Source organism: Chrysochloris asiatica, unplaced genomic scaffold (assembly GCF_000296735.1).
Source record: "Chrysochloris asiatica unplaced genomic scaffold, ChrAsi1.0 scaffold00239, whole genome shotgun sequence".
Lineage (NCBI taxonomy): Eukaryota > Metazoa > Chordata > Mammalia > Afrosoricida > Chrysochloridae > Chrysochloris > Chrysochloris asiatica.
In genome coordinates this window covers 4,412,646-4,436,895 of record NW_006408757.1, presented here as the reverse complement: position 1 = coordinate 4,436,895, position 24,250 = coordinate 4,412,646, and the positions used below count along the sequence as shown (strand labels likewise).

The 24,250-nt window shown below is 37.3% G+C and overlaps 1 protein-coding gene across 1 annotated transcript; it reads left to right on the top strand.

Annotated features, from left to right (window-relative positions):
* The first annotated feature begins 18,939 nt into the window (after positions 1–18,939).
* RLIM (ring finger protein, LIM domain interacting) lies at positions 18,940–23,995 on the top strand. The gene is made up of 3 exons (XM_006873414.1): positions 18,940–19,108; positions 20,626–20,709; positions 22,419–23,995. The coding sequence occupies exons 1-3, from the start codon at positions 18,940–18,942 to the stop codon at positions 23,993–23,995; spliced, it is 1,830 nt and encodes a 609-aa protein (XP_006873476.1).
* Positions 23,996–24,250: the final 255 nt, after the last annotated feature.

Below are 24,250 nucleotides of genomic sequence, written 5' to 3'. Positions count from 1 at the left end.
AATTTCCGTTCAATCGGCCAACAACTCAACCCCTCCCCATTTACAAAAAAAAAAAAAAAGAAAAGAAAAGAAAGCCTAAAGGGTCTCGGCTTCTGCGGGCGGTACCTGCCACGTACGCCATAGCTTAGTAACTAGTATTAACCGGTTGGGCTTCTGCTTCCTGAATACTCAGTCCCTTTTTCCCTTATGCTGATTAATTTCAAGATGGAGGAGACAGCCACGTTCTTTCCCTAGACAGTTTCACCATACTTATTCCACAGGTTAGCCCCGGAACCTGAGGCCTAGCTGGGCCATGCTTGTTATTTAGACTATTTTTTTGTCTTTGGACTAGAGGAAACATTTACCTCAGATTGCCATTCACGGTTTGCAAGGCCCCCACTATAGATAAATCTCTATATATTCTTTATTTTGTTGGAAATAAGAAACCTGCATTTCCTAAATTAGAGTTAACAAAAGTGTTTTGGGATGATTGAAGTGAGGGAGAAATACTGAACGTACTACTACTACTGTTTCTTTGGCTCTAAGTGATTAAAAACAAAAAACTACACATCATCCCATCAGGTACATTTATGTCCATTCTGGATGACTTGAGAGCAGACAGGCGCAATTATAGCGCCCCCAAAACCCAGTTAATTTTTTTTAATTGTAAAATTAGACTAAGTACCCAGGAAGACCAATCTAAACCCTTTTTAAAATAGGATTTTAAGACACTCTTGGCTGGCTGTGAAATGTTTTCAAACATTCTTTAGCCTAAGATGTCCTGAAAATAAAGTATTATTTTTGATACTTTAGTTACCTGCAGTAGGCTAATGTAATGTGTAGAATAAATCCTTGAAAGGTACTATCAGATCTTTTAAATAATTACTGATCTAATAAAGGCTTATTTTAAAGGAGCTTATATTTAAAAAATTGACTCTCAGTCTCTAAAAGAAAATCTTCAGTCTACTCCTGGTTCCCTCTGTCTTAGTCTCCCCAAATATCATGAGGCTAATATTGGTAGGGTTTTTTTTTTTTTTTAAGGATGTGTCTGTTTCAAAGAAAATGTGTCTTTAAAAGAGGAAGAATAATGAATTCTTTTTTTTTCTAGAGCAGAGAGTGAAGAAAACTAAAATCGAGTTTATTGTATTTCAATACTATGTCATAACAGTCAGGTAATTTATTTTTTTGTTGCGTCTCCTGATTTGTAGAATGCATGTTTAAATATATTTATTGTTCTGTTTTGCAGGCCCTGTAATTGGATGGGCTCATTGATATATTAGTTGGTGTTGGGCATTCTTCATGATGAGAATGGGTACTTTTCACTGGGAATTCAAAGGGTAATGTTCTGAGTGGCTGAAAATCACCACTGCTTTATCTGTGGTTTTTCTTTTAAAATAATGTCTTAAGTTTGACAGTACCTGTATAGTACAGAAAGAACAAAAAAGAAAATTGCTTCCTTAAATCATTGTTGAAGTGAAATGGATATGAATAAATAAAAGTATTTAAATGTTCATTGAGTAAATGGAATATCAGTAGACTGTTTTACAGGAATATATCTTAAATTATTTTGTTTGATCCTTGATTTTGTTTTCAGGATTCAAACAGTCATAATTGATATGTAATATTCAAATTATTATTAGCTAGTTTCATCATCATCATCATGGTTAAGGTAACCACATAAAACTCCTTGTCTTTTAAGAGTAAAAGGGACATTAGTCATAATTATGCCTGAACAACAGTTGCAAGCCCAGGCCTAAATTTATATCTAACTTATTGAGTGCTCATGTTCTAGCCCTGTTCTTTACATGCATTATTATATAATCCTTATAGCAAAGTCTCATGAGTATATTAACTGTTTTACAGAGTAAAGTGAGCCTCTCAGAAGAGGTTAAGTAATTGTCCTCAGTTAAATAACTAATAAGGGGTGGGCTCCCATTTTACCTCAGGTCTGTCTGGCACTGAAGTCCCTAAACTGTATTCTTCTAGACTTGATTGTCCTGTAATTAGATAGGAAATACAGTAGAAATAAATTTACCAAAGTTGTGATAAATCTGTAGGCTGTGCTACAACAAAACCTTTTGTTAATACTTAAGGGCTTTGAGAAATAAATGAGACTTAACTATCATTATTCCCTCCTCCCCCCTGCTTTTTTTTTTTTTACTTCCAGTGCTGTCGTAGCACTCTTGATAAAGTTTGAAAATTTTAATTCAATATCAGAAATGACTTAATAATCAAATGGTATCTAGATTTACTAGGCTAGACGGGTATTCTTTCAGGTTAGTGAACATTATTTGTTAAGTGCCGTTGAGTTGGTTCTGACCCATAGCAACCCTGTATAGGGTTTCCTAGGAGCAGCTTGCAGTTCAAATGGCTTTGCAGTCTGGTGCTTTAACCTACAGCGCTACACCAGTACTCCAGTGAACATTATAATGAGACCTTAAATAATATATCAATGGGACATCTGTATTTATGGAATCATAAAGGAACTCTGATAGCATAGTGGTTACGAATCAGGCTGCTAATCTCACGGTCAGCAGTTCGAAACTACTAGCTGTTTCTTGGGAGAAAGATGAGGCTTTCTGCTCCCATACAGATTTACAGCCTCAGAACCCTGTACAGGGTTGCTATGAGTCAGAACTGACTCCACGGCACATAGCAACAACATGTATATATATGACCTTAGCATTTGTGGATAGGGAAACTGAGCACCTCTTTGACTGCTTTTTTTCCCTTGATTTACCGTAGAATGGGTAACATGAGAAAGTGAAAAGTCCTCTGTCAAGCTCAGAGCAATGAGATGTTAGTATTTGGGACTATTGCCTAAGATGGTGACATGTTTTTCTTTGTAAATCCAGTTCCTTAATATTTCTGTATAACACAAAAAGATCCAATTCCTCATGGTCCATTGATTTAAAAATTACTCAGTTTATATAATCCCTTAAACTTTTGATAACCAGTGTAAAAAAGCAGTACTACTTCTATGTCCTTTTTTTTTTTTCTTAACCTTGAATGTGGAAGTTTCCCAGATGATCAAGCAGTTTGTTTTTCTTTCTATAGCTGAGGTATTTAATATAATAAAAGACTTGGCAGTTTTGAACAATGTGAGACATTTTTGAACGTGTGGTCTTCTCTTGAAATGCATAGTTGATGTTTTTGCTGTGGATTTTCTCATTTCAGTGCTCAAACCCAAGATTTTAATTTCATTAAGTCATAATAGCACCTACGTATGTGTGAGACAAATATGTGTAGACAATGTTTGGTATATTATATAGATTCTTAGATCTCTTGTAGTAATTTCACAATTACAAATGGGGCTTTATGACATTTGACATTCTAATGATATTTGCATGGTGATGAATGTGATACTTTTCTTTGGAGGAAAGGAAGTATTTATGTTCAAAGTTTAAATTTTTTCTGGAATGAAAAAAGCCTCTTTCATCTTGATCTCCACTTGAATGTAGCCAGAAAGGAGTTAACTGCAGTTTTCATTTTTTAATTGACCAAAGATCCTTTCCGTTTTATGATAACTTATAAATTATTCAAATGAGTATTTTTGATTTTGAAAGGGGCCATATTAATAATAATTACTCCAGGAAAACAGGTATAAACCATTATTCTGCAAAAACAAGGGAAATATAATCACTTAGGTTTAAACACTAGGAAGAGATATCAGTATGGTTGGACTTAAATACAAAACTGTTTTCCTCATAATATAACATTGACATAGATACTGTTTTGGGTCAAGTGGTTTACTTTTTTATATTGGTTTCACTCTTACTGAAGTTATTATTTGATAGAAATAGTTCAGTAAAACACCAGGCTGTAATCAGTGCTAGTAAAACACAGTTAGTAATCCATGATTTTACATTAACTATTTTGCTTTTATAAACACATGAACCTTTTGATTTTTTTTCTTTTTTTTTTTAAAAAAAAACTTCTTGGGAATGAGAGAAGTCAGTTATAATTGAGTTTGTGGATAGGACCAAATTCTGATTTAGTGATGCAATTTAATAATAGAAAGAATATGAAATGAGTAATTGAAAACTAAATCCACAGGCTAAATTAAAGTACATGAGTGAAGTGAAATGTCATCAAAATTGTTTCCTTTTTGATACTGACTTGATTCTATGAATTGGTAGCATTTGGCTTGGTTTTCTATCCTTTGATTTGTTAACCTGTTTAATACTCTTCCCTTTTTAACTGTCTTGAAGGTTATATTATTTTTTAAGCTCCAATTTAATAGATTTCTTAGCAAGAGATTACACCCCTAAGGAACATTTCTGAGTCCATTTTTTTTTTTTCTCCCTGTTTTATTGTCGTCTTCAAGTACTAAACCCAGACTTGGAATCTAACTCAATGGCAGTGGGTTTGGTTTTTGGTTTTGGTTAAAGGAAAATTACGGAGCTCTGGTGGTACCATGATTAAAGTGCTCAGCTGCCAACTGAAAGTTTGGTGATTGAAACCCATCATCTGCTCTACAGGAGAAAGAAGAAGCAGTAGGCTTCAAAAAAGATTCTAGCCTAACTTTATGTGGCGGTTCTATTCTGTCTTACAATGTCAAAAATTCAGAATTGACTTGTCAGCAGTAGGTTTTGGGTAATGTAGAACTTAGTGTACCCCTTTAAATAATGACTCCATTACCCCTTCCCCTCGGCCCCTGGCAACCACTAATAAACTTTTGTCTATGTGTAACAAATGCCATAAAATTTTAATTAAACATTTTATATTTGAAGATTCCCTAAGACTTTTGGGGTCTACATATGTAATAATATTTTATGTCCTCACTTCAAATTCAGCAGTTCTTTTGAATTAACTTTTTGAAATTGCATTAAATACTTTACATTTTTATAATATTATTGGGCTAACATTTTCTTTACTTTATTGACAAGGATCAAATTACATTAATTCTTACCTCCTTTATGAAGTTAATAGATGCTTTATCCTTTTCCAGTGTTGTTTTTTTTTTATGTGCACATACCACATTCAAAATATATCTCCATTTAAGTGTCCAAAGGGTACATTTTGCAAGCCAGCCTGCAGGATGCTTAAGCAGTTGGTGATGTTAAGTTACCTTATTCTTTACTCCCTACTCTTGTTTTCCCTCTAAAGATGTTATTTTTTTCAGATCTAGTAGATGTGGCATCGTTTTTTTTGTTTTTTAAGCTTTTATTGTGAATTGAGTGATAGCTTGCATGGGAAAGCATAGGTTTTGCACTCACCCTATCATATTTTATTTCACTGCAATGATTACAATCCCCTCCATGCATTATCATTGAGTAGTATTTGCTTCTATTCCCTCTGTTTTTTGGTTGGTTTTTTTGGATGTACACAAAAACACTCAGGAATATATAATCATTTGAACAACCAAAGGGCACATTCTGCAAGCCAGCCTCCTGGCCAATAGTGCACAGCCGTTCTCTTTCCATGAGTCTGGAGTCCTTAGCTGCTCTATCTCACTCACCATGCCATCCCTTCTGTCTGCTTCTCTGGTTAGGGTCCCAGGTTCTGCTTATGTTCTCTACTGATGGTCCTAGGGTCCTCTGTTCTTGGAGTGTAAGATTAACTAACACCCTCTTTATGTTACAAAACTTCTTTCTACCTTTACAGTGGTGACAATAGTGATTGTTGTTATGTGCTGTGGAGTCGGTTCCGACTCATAGCGATACTACACAGGATTTCCCAGTCTGTGAATCTTTACGGGAGCAGACCGCCTCATCTTTCTCCCACGGAACCGCTGGTAGTTTTGAACTGCTGACCTTGAGGTTCGCAGCCCAATTCGTAACCACTTCGCTACTAGAGCTCCTTGACAATAGCAATTAGTCATGATAATAATTACTCGCTATTGAATTAAAGAATCCTATCCCCATCTCCTTTCACCAGACCCATCTAGACAAGATGAAAACTATTCAGTGGGGATTCTACCTTCCCCCACATACTCTGAAACTAAACTCCCTGCTGAAACTTGGATGCCAGCCACTTTGTGCCTTTATTAGTTGTTGTTGTTAAGTGACATCAAGTCGATTCCGACCCATTGTGGCCCTGTATAGTGTTTCCAAGGAGGAGCTAGTGAGCTTGAACCACCGACCTTGCAGTTCAAACCATACCAGGCCTTTGTAGCCACCCCCATTTTAGGTTGTCAATGTCTAAGTTGCCTATCCCTATCAACCCTATGTACTGAGAGGATTGGCTTGATCCTTGATGTGAAGCATCCTTCCCTTTCGGTTGCTATTTTGAGCTACTCTGGTAGTGTAGTGGTTATGGAATCGGGCTGCTAACCTAAAGGTCGGCAGTTTGAAACTACCAGCTGTTCCGTGGTAGAAAGATGAGGCTTTCTGCTCTCGTAAAGATTTACAGCTTTGGAAATCTTGTGCAGGGTCACTATGAGTTGGAACCAACTCCACAGTACTTAACAGCATCCATAAGGATGGTCAAGTTCATCAAGTTGAAGCAATTCACACTTGCTTCCTTTATCAGATTTCTTTATCGTCCTCTAGTTGAGCTCAGGTCATCAAGCCATCGAAACTAAGTCAAATGGCTACTGTCTGCAAGTTTGGGCGGTGTTGTGCATTTCCCCCCACTTAATATCAGCTGGATGCTTCACTCTCAACTCTGGCCCTCTGTGGTTAGGTCAATGTCCATGGGCTCAGGAGTTCCCAAGTCTCCCCAAACTTAAGAACAACCAGCCCTTCCTTTTCTCTCTTTCATCTCAAGGTCGACAGGAGTCTGTGGACTCGAACTCAGCCGATATATTCATTAATGACTTTCCCCCACTTCCACTCACATGTAAACCAACACGGTTGCTGGTCTCTCTTTGAGGAAGTATCTTGTGTTCCTCTGGCCACTTTGAACCGGTCTGCATGTCCTTTCAGGTGGGAATGTCCCACCTTAGAAGGTTATGAATGGGGCTCAGGATTCCACCTAAGGTCCTATACACTACAAAGGTTCTGCAAGAAGTCTATTTCACTGAGCAAGTTCTAGAACCCCTTTTAGGTATTCCAGTCAATTAAAGGCTGAAGACGGGCTTACAAGCTTTCTGTAATCCTGTTTCCCGATATTCCTTTCTATCCCCTTCAAGTGTCTATTTTATAATAGTAGGCAAGGGAAACCAATATCCATAAGACAGTCAAGCATCTTGACATTATTACCCCTCTTTTACTCATTCAGACTATGCCTCGATCCATGTATCACAGAATCCTGTTCCAAGGCTGAGCATACATTACTATTTAGCTCTGTCCCATTTAGCCCATGCAAACCTACCTAAGTGTTCCCCTGTCTACCTTGTTCATGGCTTAGTTTTTAAATTGATGTTTTCACAAGCATTTGATTTGATGCTTTAGAATTCATTTTTGTGTTTTATTAACTGTTAATTCATTATATCTCCTTAATTTGGTACTGTGATACAGAATGTTTATCAAATATAATTAATAGTGTGCTTATACTTATGTGCTGTGGAGTCGGTTCTGACTCATAGCGACCCTGTGCAGGGTTTCCGAGACTGTAAATCTTTACAGGAGCAGAAAGCCTCATCTTTCTCCCACGGAACAGCTGGTAGTTTTGAACTGCTGACCTTGCGGTTCTCAGCTCAATTCGTAACCACTATGCTTAAGGAGCTCTGGTAGCGTAGTGGTTACGAATCGGGCTGCAAAGATTGTGTGATGCTGTATGATAAATTCTATACTGCTAATCACAAGGTCGTGGGAGAAACAGACTTTCTGCTCCTGTAAGATTTATAGCCTCGGAAACTCTATACAGGGTCACAATGAATCAGAACAGACTCCACAGCACACCGCCACCACCACCACCACCAATCAAATATTCAGCTGTTCCAACTCATCAGCCACTCCTTGGAAACCTATACAGGGTTGCTCTGAGTTGGAACCAACTCCATGACACTTAACTACAACAACAACTTTTAGCAGTTGTCAAAACAGCAATTTACATAGTTTGTATTAACATATGATAATGACTATCAAAAGATCACTAACAATGCTTTAAATTTTTCAAGATGAATTATATCTGTGCTTTAATTTACCTAATTGCTAATTAAATCTTAGGTTTCTTACTAGTTTTTCCTCCCAGAATTAAATTTACTTGACACATTAATATAGTCATTGACCAAAACCAAGTTTTTCTAAACAACTAACTGGGCAGAATTTCTAATTTGACTCCTTGCTTCCAGAAATGAATTTGGATCTATTAGCACATTCTGAGTACTCTGAGAGAAATGAGAGTAATAAAATATGCTGCTCTCCATGGGCAACTGTGTTGTTGTTGTTTTTTTAATTAAGCATTGACATTAAGAAATAAATAAGTCCTACTGAGTTTGTCCTGCTTAAAAAAGGTGGTGGGCTTTGTTTTTTGTTTTTTTGTCATTTTGCAAGTTTTCATATGAAGAATGAGCATGATACAAAAAACTCATAGTGAGTTTGAATGATACAGACATTCATGCTTTTGGAGTTGAAAGGTGCCCTGATAGTGTGGTGAGTTAAGCATTTGGCTGCTAACTGCAAGGTCAGCTGTTCGAACCAACCAGTGGCTCTACAGGAGAAAGATGAGGCTGTCTTCTATAAAGATTTACAGTCTTGGGAAACCGAAGGAGTAACTAACTCTCCTCTGTTTAAATACGGATGCTGTGCTCTTGGATTAGCACTGGACTGCTAACTGTAAAGTTGGCAGTTCAAACACACTGCAGGTTTACAAGGTTGCTATAAGTCAGAAGCATTGTGATGGCAGTGGGTTTGGTTTGGATTTTGGTTATGAGTCAGAATTAACTCTGTGGCATTGGGTTTAATTTGGCTTAGAATTAGAGTTGAAAGACTATTTTAATAGGACTCCTGGGTGATATTGTAGGATAAGCACTGGGCTGGGAGCCACAGGGTTGGCGGTTCACACGCACCAGCTGCTCCTCGGAAATCCTATACTGGATTGCTATAACTCAGAACTGACTTTAGAGCACTTAACAACTCATATATAAAGAAGGGTGCCGTAGTAGCGTAGTGGATTATGAGAAGGTCAGTAGTAGTACAAATCTACTAGCCATTCTATAGAATAAAGATAAGGCTTTCTGCTCATGTAAAGATTGACAGTCTCAGAAACCCTGTATAGGGTGCTGTAAGTTGGAACCAAGTAGGTGGCAAACACTGCCAGCCTCCACTGTATATAAAAGAACCCTGGTGGTGCTGGACCACCAGGTGGATAAGCACTGGACTGCTAACTGCTACATCAGTGGTTCAAAGCCACCAGCTCCTCCACAGGAAAAAGAGGAGTCTGTCTTGTCCCATAAAGCTTTACAGTCTCAGAAACCCTATCTCTATGAGTCAAAACTGACACTGTATATGAGTTGGGTTACTCATACATAGTCTTGGGCTATATTAATAGGAGGTGGTTATAGTTCAGTGGATATAGTTCATTAAATGTGGAGTCAGAAGACCTAGATATAATTACTGGCTCTGTCCACTTCTAGCCACGTGGTCTTTTTGTTAAATCACTTCCTCTCTATCTGTAAAGTAGAGGTGGTGATTTCTATTTCATAAGATTGTTGTAAGGAAATATAGGCAAAAGGGGTGCATAAATATAAGGTGATGAGCATTGCTTAGAACCAGGGAAAGACATGTTATTTAAGAACAGTTATGCATTCTCGTAAATCATTTTTTGGTAAGCTTAAAATATTTAAGCTTTAAACATGGATGATGTTAATCATAATCCAAAATTTGTAATTTATGCCACAAGATTGTTATAATAGTAATACAGCTAAATAGATTTAAGATTTTTTTTTCTTTTATACTAATTTTGAAGAAGGTCAGGATGTGTAGGGAGTCTTGTTTTTCTCTTTTAAAAGTTAAACTGGAAACCTACCACAGCGTTGTTTATAGATTACTAATGTTTTCATAAAATCTTGGGAGAGATGTGTTTGATCATTTGGACTGTAATCCCCTGGCATACTTGGTATACTTTAACCTTTAAAATACTCATTTTTGTTTATTTAACAGTAGTGGCATTACATCTGCCATGGTGAAGAACTTATGGTTTGAATTTATCACATATCTTCCTTTATGCCACTTAGATAGTGAAGGACTGCTTAAAATGAGACTAAACTCATTGGGTCTTGAAAGGAAGATACTCGTACAAGCCATTTTGAAGGTATGGGCTTGCATTCAGGATTTCTTTTGCATTTTTTATTTCAAAATATAATTACCCCAAGTTCAGGAGGTCTCTTCAGTTATAGCCATGCCTCTTTAAATTTTCCTATAGCATGGAGGTGCCTTGCCATTGCTTGGGGGAAAAAAAAATTGCCATCAACTTGATTCAGACTCATTGTGACCCCATGTGTACAGGCTAGACCTGCTCTTCGTAGGATTTTTTAAAGGTGTAACCTTTCAGAAGCAAATCATAAAGTCTTTCTTTTGAAGTACTTCTGGGTAGGTTCCAACTGCCGACCTTTAAGTAGTTAAACACTTAATTGTTCATGCTACCCAGGGACTGCAGAATAAAGCAGAAAGTGTGGAGGCTTTGGGCAAAAGTTGAGATGCAAATTGGATTTTTCTTTCTCTGTCCCATATCTACTACAAGGAACAAACTATTTCTTTAATGGGACCTCTACCTTAGCAAAAGCATTGTGTCTTCTGTTAATTGGAAGCCCTGTCAGTTCAGTTGAAATTTTGAATTTAACAAATACGTGTGTTGTAGGGATATCGTGTGGAAAATATTTTCCTTGCTTGTTTATGTTTGGGAGGGTAAAGGGGAGAGCAGCATATTATGGAAGTAATTTGAATGTGTTTGCATGTTGCTAGCAGTGTCTCATTGTTAAAATTCTGAATTAATAAAACTACACCAAAATTAAAATTGTCCTTACATGGAATTTTGGAATGACCTTACAGGATCGTCAGACAGAAGCTGTTTAGGATTTTGACATCTAAAATGAGTGTTGGCAGAATTTTGAATAGTTGTAATACTTTGTCTTTAGGTCTCAGGTAGGAATTTACAAAGATGCCCCCAAAATCTAGAGTGAATCTTGACTGGTGAGCATAGGGAAGAATTACTTACCCCATACATCCTGGCGTGGCACTGTAGGATAAGCACTGGAATGCATTCCATTAGGTCACCTCTCTTTGGAATGCACAAATATATATATATATATATCTTTTCTAATCTATTGTCTAGGTCTTCCAAATTTCTTGGCATTGATGAGGGAGCATATCTAGTGCTTTCTCAGGTTGAATGATTTCAGTTTGTGTTTCATCAATTCCTGGAGCCTTGTTTTTCTCCAGTGCCTTCAGTTCAGCTTGGGTTTCTTCCTTCAATATCATCCATCGGATCTTGATCATATGTCCTTTTAATATGATTGAGCATTGACCGATTCTTTTTGATACATAATTCTGTTTTCCTTCCATATTCTGATGCGTTATGCATCATTCAATATTTTGTCCATTGAGTCCGTCAGTATTGCAACCCAAGTCTTGATTTTTTTTTCTTTACTTTTTTTAGCTTGAGAAGTACTGAACATGTTTTTCCCTTTTGGTTTTGAATTCCAGGTCTTTGTACATTTCATTATAACACTTTACTTTGTCTTCTTGAGCTGCCTTGTTCAGCTCTTTTACCTTTTCATTTCTTCCATTTGCTTTAGCATCTCTATGTGGGTGACAAAGTTACAGTGTCTCTTCTGACACCCCTTTTAGTAGTTTCCTTCTTTCTTGTCTTGATGATCTTTTGCTTTCTTCCTGTATGATGTTCTTGATGTCATCCCACAACTCTTCTGGCGTTCAGTCACAAGTCTAATGCATCAGATCTGTTCTTGAGATAATCTTTAAATTCAGGTGGGGTATGTTTAAGGTCATATTTTGGCTCTTGGAGACTTGTTTTAATTGTCTTCAGCCTGAACTTGAATATGAGCAATTGATGGCTCTTGGCCTTGTTTTGGTGGATGATATTGAGCTTTTTCCACTGTCTCTTCTCACAGATGTAGTAGTCAGTTTTATTCCTGTGTATTCCATCTGGTCAGGTTCATGTGTGTTGTTGTTGTTGTTAAGTGCCATCAAGTTGGTTCCAACTCTAGCGACCTTGTATAGGATTTCCAAGGAACGGCTGGGGAGCTTGAACTGCTAACCTTGCAGTTCAAATTGAACTTGCAGTCCAGCATGTTAACCCATAGCACCATGCCAAGACTGTTGCCTTTTATGTTGTTTAGAACAGTTCTTTGCAGTGAAGAAGTCATTGGTCTTACAAAATTGTATCATGCATCATTTCTGTCACCAAGGTCATATTTTCCAACTACAAATCCTGCCTGTTTGTTTCTAACCTTTCCATTCCAATCACCCATTTTTATTAATACATCTTGACTATGTGTTTGACTAATTTCAGACTTAAGAATTTGGTGGTGATGGTTGTGTGCTGCCATTGGTTGCTACTTATAGTAATCCTGTGTAGGGTTTCTTAGGCTGTAAATCCTTATGGGAGCAGAAAGCCTCATCTTTCTCCCGCAGAGTAGCTGGTGGACTTGAACTGTTGACCTTGTGGTTTGCAGCCCAACATGTAATGCACTACACTACCAGAGCTCCTTCATTTTCATCATCACTGGCTTTAATGGTTGGTGCATGCATTTGAATAATAGTAAAATTAACTGGTCTTGCTTGTAGGCGATGACTATTATCCCATCTCAGGCAGCATTGTACTTCAAGATTGATCTTGAAATGTTCTTTTTGATGAGTAAGATGCCATTCCTTTTGAATTATTTGAGAACTTCCAATTTTCTTAGATTCATACGTTGTACATTCTAGGTTCTAGTTATCAATGGATATTTGCAGCTGTTTGTCCTCATTTTGATTTGTGCCCCATCAACAAAGGTCCCATCACAGTCAGCTCTACTTTCAGGAGGCAGCTCCTTCCCCAGCCGTGTTTTAAGTGTCTTCCAACTTGAGATGCTCATCTCATAATTTTCTGCTCCTATCCATAATGTTTTCATCTTCCTGTACTGTAGCTAACAATGTTCCATTATTATTCATAAGTTTTCAGTGGATAAACTTTCATAAGTAGTTTGCCTCTCCTCCTTCCTGTTCTTAGTCTGGAAGTGCTGCAGAGACTCTCCATTATGGGTGACCCTGCTGTTATTTATAATACTAAGGCATCACAGTAATACTTCCAGCATCACAGTAATGCACAAGCCACCATAGTACAACAAACTGACAGATAAGTGGTGGTAGCTAGACATAGAACTTTATTTTTAGAGTTAGGATTAGGGTTAGTGTTGGAAGTGAGGGTTGGGCTAGGTCTAAGAGTAAAGCTTAGTCTAGTTTTTAGGCCTACAGTTGTTTTTTGTGTGTGTGTGTGTGAAATCAATTTGATTTCTTCATTTGTAAGTTCTTTGACTGGATTATTCCCTCTTTTTACTTTGTTTTTGTTCAACTGTCTCTGGTTCTCTCTTTTCCATTCTTATAGGTCTGTTTTACTTTGTTGTTGTTGTTGTTAAGTGCCATTAAGTCGGTTCTGACTCAGAGTGACCCTGTATACAGTTTCCAAGGAACTGCTGGTGGGTTTGAACTGCCGACCTTGTGTTTTGCAGTCCAATTCTGATCCTACAGCCATGCTTAGGTATCCTGGTTGTGAGTTACGTAATGGACTGCAAAACACAAGATAAGTAGTTCAAATCCACCAGCCACCCTGTGGCAGAGGGTGAGGATTCTGCTTCGGTAAAGATTTGTAGAGTCAACAACACTATATAGGTTCACTATGAGTTGGAACCAACTTTATGGCATGCAGCATTATATCTGAGTTGAGTTTCTGTGATATTGTCATTTATGTTAGTCTTAGGTTTTTGTCTGCTATTGTTGGTTCTGTGTCCAAAGAACTTCTTTTAGTGTTTTTTTTGTAAAGTTGGTCTGGTTTTGACAAATTGTTTTAATATTTGTTTGTCTGTAAGTGATCTAATTTCAATGTCGTATTTGATTGGCAGTTTTGCTGGATTTATGATTCTTTCTTGTTTGGCAAATTTTTTCTTTCAGAGTTTTATGTATGTCACGCCATTGTCATCTTACCTGCGTGGTTTTGCCTGAGAAATCAGAGCTTAAGTCTTACTAGTTCTCCTTTGCTAGGTAAGTTTTTTTTGTTTTGTTTTTTTTCTCCTGAGCTGCTCTCAGGTACTTTCCTTGTCTTTGGTTTGAAATTTTTGACTATAGTATGTTTTGGTGTTTTTCTTTGGTGGTCTGTCCTGCTTGGTGCTCGCTCAACTTCTTGAACGACTGTGTCTTCTCCTCTTTAATGATGTTTGGGAAGTGTTTTTCCAACAACTCTTGGACAGTATTTTCTGTTGTTTTGTTTTATTGTCTCTTCCTGTTCAGGAATTCCTGTCACACATAAATTAACTCTTCTTGATAGTATTCTGTATAAATCTTCGGTGTTCTTCAGATTTGTTTGTTCCTTTTTCTAATAGTTCTGTAGCTGATGATTGTCCCCAGATAGTTTTATATGTGTTTTCTTTTATTTCATATGTAGTTTTCTTGATCTTTCTCTCTCAGTCCGTTGACGTTTCCTAGTTGATATCTTTGTTTAGTGCCGTCAAGGTAGTTCCAACTCATAGCAACCTTGTATAGGGTTTCCAAGGAGCAGCTGGTGGGTTTGAACTCTTGTTGTTTGCAGTCCAGTGCTGATCCTGTAGTGCTATATCAGGTGTCCTGCATAGTTACGTTTCTTTAAAACATCCCTTATCAGGTAGTTCTGGTGTTACTTTTTTCTGACTTTGTATTTTGGTGTCTTGTTTCTTTGTACAAGCTGAAATTGTCTGTTTTCTCCCAGGCATTGTGGTTGTATTGTTGTTGTTGTTAAGTGCCGTCAAGTCAATTCCTACCCATAGCGACCCTGTATATTTAGTTGATAGTATATTGGTGTGTTCTCTGGCATTCACCACCTGTCTCCTGGTAGATGTGATAGAGACCTGATGTGTGAACTCAGTTAGTTCTCTCTGTTCATTGTTTATGTAGGCTGGTTCATGCACTTCCAGAAGCAGGGACACCATTCCAGATGCCTGAGCCCAGCCAGACCAGAGGCTGCGCAGGAGGATGTACAACTCTGGATTGGCGAGGGCAGGGACTGGCTACACCCCCTTGCCACTGACTTCTAACTGGGTCCTGTGACCACTGGCTGCTGTATCAACAGCTGCTCACAAAAACTCAAGATGGTTATTCTAAGCCAGCCTATGGTCCTCCTGTTATTCTAAGCCAGCCTATGGTCCTGTTATTCCTCTCTCTCAACCACTCTTGATCAGCTTCCTTTTCCATTTGGCTCTCAGTCTATCTCTCTGTCCTATCCTCTAATGCTCAGATCAGGGCTCTTGGATTATTATCTGTATCTGTTTTATTCAGTTTCCCATGTCTTTGTGGCTCAGTACATTTGCTTTTCTTCTATTGCTAAATTTTTAACGAGGTATATGTAGAAAAATTAGATACCTGATTCATACAACTTTTACGAGAATATTTTATTTAAGCTGCTGATTTCCAGTCTTATCAAAGTTACCTGCTATTATAAAAATATCTTTCAGAAATTTCTGTAATTTAGTCTTACTAAAATTAAGGAGTTTTCATTATAATATGGGGCAGAGTCCCTTGGTGGCACAGTTAACACACTTGACTATTAACTCAAATGATTGGAGGTTTGAGTTCACACAGAAGGCACCTTGGAAGAAAGACCTGACCATATACTTCAGAAAAAAATCAACTGTTGAAAATCTTATGGAGTACAGTTTTAAGTTACGAGATTAAAGAAACCAAACATACTATGACCTCTCCCTCTTCACTTCCTTGACATGGTCATCTTATTTATTTAAACAATGATAGAAAAATTCTAAGAATAATAATGTAAGCAGATCAGACTAGAGAACTAGGTGTACTTGTGTCTAGACTAAAATTTGTTTAGGCTTGTTAGCTGGAAAGCAGAGTTTGGTGTAAGATAAGCTTTTTTTGTTGTTTAATCTGGAAGAATGTTTTTAATTTTGTTTTTAGTATTGATTTGTGAACATTCTGATATTTATGTGTTTGAACATGGAATGAGGATTAAATTCTAACACCAGTCTAGACTATGTCTTTCCCATAAATCACATTTTTTCATATGTCCATGGAGTAAGTTTATATTATGTTAATATGAACGTAAATAAGATGAATTAGGTAGAATAACATGATTAGAGAATGAATGATTTTTTGTCTTTTCTTATTTTAGATTCTTTTTATTCATGTTACTAATTGACGATTAGGAAAACTTGCCAGTATTGTAATTTCCCTAAAGTTATACAAATAATGAATTAAGAACTTTTGGCTTATTTTATGTATTACCTGTAGCAGGAGTTGGCAAACTTTCTATAAAAAACCAGATAGTAATTATTTCAGAATTTATGGGCCAAAAGACGAAATTGAGAGTATTTATATAAAAGAAAGAGAAGCCAAAATTTATACTAATAATAATTGAGTACAGTATTTTAAAATATAGGTCAGCTAGTAAGAATTCCATTCTTTGGTGGTGGGGGAATAACATTTCAGTTCATTGTAGTTCAAATTTCGTGTTCATTATCAACATCATTCACAAATGTTAATTAAATTTTACATATTTCATCTTTGAAAATACCTTTCCACACATACAGGTACTGCCAGATACTAATATCACTCCGCAGACATATACTTTTATTGAAACATATATTTCTTAGAAGGTATTTATGGAATTCTGTTGGATAGTTTGCTTGATACTTTTAGCATATTACATGCTTTCAATTGCACACTAAAGTTAGGTTTGAGATATGGAAATTTTCTTTGCATTGCATTGAGTTCTTAAAAATACTGCTGCAACTAACTTGAACTCAGAAAATATTTCTACTCCAAATTTGTGTGATAATTACTTATGATTACATCTTTAGTTATTGTTGAAAATAGTGCATTATAAGTTTAGCATGTAAGTACTGTTTTGTCTTGTAATTTTAGGTTGAATACATTAAGAAGCATTATCAAGTCTGAGGCAAAAGCTATTTTCCAAGCCATTCAGTGTTTAATAATAGTAATTGAGGACAGTTCTTTTCATGCATAGAAAATTTTATTCTTGGCTTTGAGAACCAAAATATCACAATAAAACTACACTAGTAAGCCATGAAACTGTTGTGTGGTAGGACAAATCTGGATATTCATTTTATGTTTTGATAGAAATTTGCAGAACTGATGATGGTTACTTCCACAGAGTGAATGGTTTACTTGTTGAATAAAATGATAGATTCACATATTTTCTACAAAGTACCTGCTGGTGAATATAATAAAACATGTTTTTATGATGTTTATAAATTTGTCTCTCTTTGCTCCATACATTTTTACCAAAGCCTCAGTTGTAACACATCATTGCAGATTCCACTTCTGGTTGTACTGAATTAGTGTTTTCTTCTTATATGGTGCTGTAGGATCAGCACTGGACTGCAAACCACAAGGTCAGTTCAAATCCACCAGCTGCTCCTAGGAAACCCTACACAGTGTCGTTATGAGTCAGAGCTATATCAGTAGTTCGTTGACTCATCAAAAACAAGGAAAATCACTTAATAATTTAACCCGTGTTTTGATTATTAATGGTGTTCCCAGTATCCCAACTTTTTGAACAATTCTGCTTACAGAAAGGCTAATCTTTTAACAAATGTAATTTTTGATGCATTTCAGCTGTTGCTATCAAATACAACTTAACTCACCATTGACAAATGGCTTTCTTTGCTTAGCTAAGAAAAGTAACTTGGAAACTTAATTTGATGAAGCCTCATTATGATTTTTAGAAAGAAATATTTTGTGATGAGCTATTTCATTTAAAATTTACTATTTTTTTCATATTGTAGCTGTTCTAAGAGATGGGGAATATTGTAAATACTGTTTCATCTGGTAATGTCCATGTGTATTTATTACTTTAGCACAATTACAGTATCCTTGTATAATAAATACCGTTCTTTGCCATACTTCACTGTACCTTTAAGGATGACATTCAAAATCTGCTTTCCTTTTGACATGAGTATGCACTGGTAATAAAAATGTCACAGTATGGTGATACCTATGGTACTCCACACTGCCAAGTTATAACTGCATATTTTATCATGCACAGATCATCAGTGCAAAGCAATGAGAGTGTCACATACAGTCTCACAGCTACTGAGCTTTGTCATTGTAGCACAAAAGTAGTTATAGATAATAAGTAAAAGAATGTGTGACTGTTGTAATAAAACTATAGACACTGAAATTTGAGTTTCGTACAATTTTCACATCACAAAATGTTTTTAGCCCTTTAAAAGTGTGAAAGACAGTCTTAGATTAGAAGCCAAATAAAAAGAGACAGCAGGGCTGGATTTGGTCTTGATCTGTAGTTTGCCAACCCCTGGCCTACTGTTTTCCTAATACAGACAGTCCCTACATTACTAATGAGGTCCTTCCTTAAGTCTGTCTTTATTTCAGATTTGTAGGTAGTTCGTATTAACTTTCAGTGGGGGAAAAAGGCTCAGTGCCTTTTCAATGATTAAATGCAGAAAGTGAATATGATTGTGATGAATTTTGGTTCAGTCCTTTCAAAATGAGGGCAAATTTACATAGTATTAAAGGGCAAGTATCAGTGATGCTATGGAATCCTCATGTAGCGCCAGTCACAAAGTTGGCAGTTCAAACCCACCATCCACTCCTCAGAAACCCTGTACAGGGTCACTATGAGTCATAACGTACTCAGTGGTACTTAATAGCATGAGTTTTGCAAAATTGGACGTTCGTAGCATAGGGACTTACTGTATAACAGTTCTTTTTCAAGAGTTTTTCTGTTATGAATTTCCATTCATTTGAGGTCTTAGAATCTACATCTTGACCTGCATTCTGGGTTTTCACATAATTAAAACTGTTGCATAGAATGCATACTGACTATTTTGTTTTCAAGATTGGTGGTCTCCTTTTTCTTTTTAGATAATTTTCCACTTGTTCAAACAAGATGGAAAACTCAGATTCCAACGATAAAGGAAGTGGTGATCAGTCTGCAGCACAGCGCAGAAGTCAGATGGATCGATTGGATCGGGAAGAAGCGTTCTATCAATTTGTAAATAACCTGAGTGAAGAAGATTATAGGCTTATGCGGGATAACAATTTACTAGGCACCCCAGGTATGCTACATATAATTTTAGGATTTTAATATGCAAATTGGAGTCCTGGTGTGGCACTGTAGGATAAGCACTGAACTACTAACCTTAAGATCAGTGGTCTAAACCCACCAGGGTCTCTGAGTCAGAACCAACTAAACAGCACTTAACAGCAACATATGCAAATTACTTTCCTAAAACACTTGAACCTGTTTTAAAATCTTTAGCCATTATTAAATGCAATTTTAATATAAGATGTGTGAAAGGATATTTACTGCTGTACTTACTAATCCCATTCACTCATTTTTGGAGTTAATCCTATGTTGGACAAATTTTTAGGCTATGAACTATATTATGAATTTTCAGTGGATTAAATTGAAAAGAATAGAGCAGAACATTTTTTTGTTGTTTTGTTTTTGTTTTTTTTAGAGTAGAACATTTTGTTGTTTGTTTTATTTAACTTACTAGACATGAGTCCAGTATGGAATAGCTAAGAGGAACTTTACTTTCTAGGATAGACTTCATTCTATTATATGTCCATCCTGATTCCCTGAATATACCCCAACGAGATGGATTGGCCAAGTGGCAGCATAAGGTTGCTATTGGTCGGTACCGACTCGATGGCACCTAACAACAACAAATGATTCTTCAGGGTTGTTGTATGCCATTGAGTTGGTTCCTACTCATAGCGACATTGCATAGGTTTCTGAGAGTGGCTGGTAGGTTTGAACTCCCGGCCTTGCAATTGACAGTGCAGTGCTTATCCCTACAGCACCACACTCTGTAAAATTGTCAACTATTCAGAATTTTATTCTTGGTTTTTCTCTTTAGGTCCCATATGATCCCAATTTAAAATTCACTATCTCCTTCATTTCTAATTTTATTTAATTTTACTAATCTTTGAATGATTCTTTAAATTTTAAACGATAAGGATTATGCATGACTTTTGTGAGAAGGAAGATCCTTGATGGGGTACACATAGGGTTGCTAACCACAAGGGTCAGAGATTCAAATCCACTTTGTGGGAAAAGATGAGGCTATATGCTCCCGTAAATATTTTACAACCTCAGAAGCCCTATATAGGATGGCTGAAGATCAGAATCAAATCTATGGCAGTGGGTTTTATGAGAGGAAATGTATTTTGTGCCTGCAGTACCAATCTTGAGTTAGAATGCCTGAGTTGGAATACTGGCTCTGCTGCTTATTTAGGTGGTCTGTTAGTCTGTTAGCTTGTTTTGAAATTCAGATAACACTATCCAGAGTTTCATCTTTTTTTAAAATTAGATATTGTATGCAAAAGTACTTTGTGTACATGAAAGAAACTTGTATGAGGAGACTTCAAAAAAGTTTATTAAAAATGGAATTAAAAATGATGGATTTTTCCACAAAATTGTTGAACCCCCCTCATATAAATAAAAGTTGTTAATATTATGCTCCCAAAGAAGTGAATTTTACTTAAGTTGCTTGGTTTTCATCTAGAAAGAGTTAAGAGTTGCTGGTTTTCATGTATAATTTGGCAAACATCTAAAAACTACTTTCAGGTGAAAGTACTGAGGAAGAGTTGCTGAGAAGACTACAACAAATTAAAGAGGGACCACCACCACAAAACTCAGATGAAAATAGAGGTATAATTACTTTTGTGGGGAGAAGATGCAGTGGATAAGGAACTCTTAATAGTAATGTCAGCCAAGAATTATTCAGATGTGACACAAATTTAAATTCTTTAAAAATTGGTTATTTGGTCAGAATGTCATTATGGCATTTTGCTTTACCTTTGTATTGAAGACTGTGAAAAATAGGGGTTGGTTTTATTTTGGGGTTTGGTTTTCCACCTCCAGTCAAATTTCCTTCTATTTACTGAATTATTCTTTCTGTATAGACAGGTGACTTTCTCACCAGCAAAAAGAAATAGGTCATACGCTAACTCAGTGGTTTCCAATGGGTACAATTTTGTCCCCTAGAGGGTATTTGGTGATGTCTGGAGACATTTTTGTCTGGCACAACTGGAGGGATGCTACTGGCATCCAGTGAGTAGAGGCCATGGATGCTGCTAACCATCCTATAAAGCATAGCACAACCCTCCACAACAAAGTATTAACTGGCTCTAAATGACAAGAGTACTGTTGAAAAATTCTACTCCAGCCTCAGGTCTGGTATTTCCCTCCCAGTGGGAAGTAGGGAATTTGACTATGTAACCTAAGAGGTTATGACTGATAGTATACTAATGAAAATTTGACAGAAAATGTAATTGGACGAAAAATACCAGCACTATACCTTCAAGTGGTATTTACCTTGTTTAATTAATTAGTGTTTGATTGCATTGTTGTTAAGTGCTGTTGAGTTGGTTCCAACTTGTAGTGACCCTGTATAGGGTTTCTGAGGCGTGACTGGTGAGTTTGAACTGCAGGCCTTGCTGTTCAAACCGACCTTGCAGTCCAGTGCATTAACCCGCAACACCACTCCAGAACTAGTGGACTAAAGAAAGTGTCTATTGGCAGCCTCACAGTGATATGTATGTACATAATGAAAGGAGCCCTGATGGTGCATTTGGCTGCTAAACCAGAAGATTGATGATTCAGACCCACCAGCTACTCCACAGGAAAAAGATGTGATAGTCAGCTCTATGGGGCCCTTCTACTCTGTCCTATTGGTCAAGTGAGTCAGAATTAACTCGGTGGCAATGAGTTTGGGTGTAGGGTGCATGATGAGTAGCTCTAATGACACAGTGGTTAAGTGCATTCTGCTAACTTAAAGATTGGCAATTCAACCCACCAGCCATTCCATGTAATAAATAAGGTGTGACGGTCTGCTTTCAAAAAGGTTACAGCTTTGGAAACCCTATGGGGCAGTTTTACTCTGTTCTGTTGGGAATCCTGGTGTGGTGTTGCAGATTAATGCACTAGACTGCAGGGTCTGTTTCAACCACAAATTGGCAGTTCAAGCTCACCAGTTGCTCCTAGGAAACCCTATACAGGGTCGCTATGAGCCAGAACTGATTCGGCACTACTTAAGAGATTGAGTCACTATGAGTTGGAATTGACTTGATAGCTATAGGTTTGGGTTTGGTTGATTTGGTATATAATAAACTACTGATTCGAGTTTCTCTTTATTCTTTTTTTTTTTTAATAATTCCCTAAATTTCTCTAAGATTAGATAAGTCTCCAAATGAAATTGAAACTTTCCCTTTTTAACCTATAAATCTGTGGAGTATGGTTGTAGAAATCTGTAAATGTGAAATCTATTCAGATGCATTTTTTTTGTACAAAGTTTCTTTTATGATTGTCCTAATTTTGGTAGTTCCTTCCCCCCCCTCTTTTTTTTTTTTTTCAAACAGGTGGAGACTCTTCAGATGATGTATCTAATGGTGACTCTATAATAGACTGGCTTAACTCTGTCAGACAAACTGGAAATACAACAAGAAGTGGGCAGAGAGGAAACCAATCTTGGAGAGCAGTGAGTCGGACTAATCCAAATAGTGGTGATTTCAGATTTAGTTTAGAGATAAATGTTAACCGTAATAATGGGAACCAGAATGCAGAGAATGAAAATGAGCCCTCTGCAAGACGGTCTGGTGGAGAAAATACGGAAAACAGCCAAAGGCAAGTGGAAAACCCACGATCTGAATCTATATCTGCAAGACAATCTAGATTAGAACGAAATTCAACTGAAGCACTAACAGGAGAAGTCCCACCTACCAGAGGTCAGAGAAGGGCAAGAAGCAGAAGCCCAGACCATCGGAGAACCAGAGCAAGAGCTGAAAGAAGTAGGTCACCCCTGCATCCAATGAGTGAAATTCCACGAAGATCTCACCATAGTATCTCATCTCAGACTTTTGAACATCCTTTGGTAAATGAGACAGAGGGAAGTTCTAGAACCCGGCACCATGTGACATTGAGACAGCAAATATCTGGACCTGAGTTGCTCAGCAGGGGTCTTTTTGCAGCTTCTGGAACAAGAAGTACCTCTCAAGGAGCAGGTTCTTCAGACACAACCAGCAGTAGTGAATCTACAGGATCAGGACAGAGACCTCCAACCATAGTCCTTGATCTTCAAGTAAGAAGAGTTCGTCCTGGAGAGTATCGGCAAAGAGATAGCATAGCTAGCAGAACTCGGTCAAGGTCTCAGACACCAAACAACACTGTCACTTATGAAAGTGAACGAGGAGGTTTTAGGCGTACTTTTTCACGTTCTGAACGGGCAGGTGTAAGAACCTATGTCAGTACCATCAGAATTCCCATCCGTAGAATTTTAAATACGGGCTTAAGTGAAACTACATCTGTTGCCATTCAGACCATGTTAAGGCAGATTATGACAGGTTTTGGTGAGTTAAGTTACTTTATGTACAGTGATAGTGATTCAGAGCCTGGTGGCTCAGTCCCAAGTAGGAATATGGAAAGGGCAGAGTCACGGGATGGAAGAGGGGCTTCTGGTGGTAGTAGCAGTTCTGGTTCCAGTACCAGTTCCAGTTCTAGTCCTAGTTCCAGTTCTAGTGGCGAAAGTTCAGAAACTAGTTCAGAGGTGTTTGAAGGCAGTAATGAAGGAAGTTCATCATCAGGTGCCAGGCGAGAGGGTCGACATAGGGCCCCAGTAACATTTGATGAAAGTGGCTCTTTGCCCTTCCTTAGTCTGGCTCAGTTTTTCCTCTTAAATGAGGATGATGATGACCAACCTAGAGGACTTACCAAAGAACAAATTGACAACTTGGCAATGAGAAGTTTTGGTGAAAATGATGCATTAAAAACGTGTAGTGTTTGCATTACAGAATATACAGAAGGCAACAAACTTCGTAAACTACCCTGTTCCCATGAGTACCATGTTCACTGCATCGATCGCTGGTTATCTGAGAATTCTACCTGTCCTATATGTCGCAGAGCAGTCTTAGCTTCTGGTAACAGAGAAAGTGTCGTGTAATTAAGATGCGAACTCTCAGCTATATAGCTGGTACAGTGATGGGCAAACAGGAATCACTGCTTTATGTCCACTTTTTGAGTGGTGCTTAAATGTAAAGTAACAACCTGAATTGAGTCATTGCTTTCTGAATGAATACTGTCCTTTCTCCAATTTCTGTTCCAGAATAAAAGGAAATATTTAAAAAGCAACGTTTTAGGACCTACAAATCTGATTTCAGTATCAATTGAGTCAATAACATCTCTGTTACTGATAATT

Bases quoted from the DNA above. Each gene is read 5' to 3' on its own strand.
- RLIM (XM_006873414.1), top strand. From the start codon at position 18,940: ATGGAAAACTCAGATTCCAACGATAAAGGAAGTGGTGATCAGTCTGCA. The intron at 19,109-20,625 runs GTATGCTACATA...AACTACTTTCAG, and splicing joins CAATTTACTAGGCACCCCAG to GTGAAAGTACTGAGGAAGAG. The intron at 20,710-22,418 runs GTATAATTACTT...TTTTTCAAACAG, and splicing joins AAACTCAGATGAAAATAGAG to GTGGAGACTCTTCAGATGAT.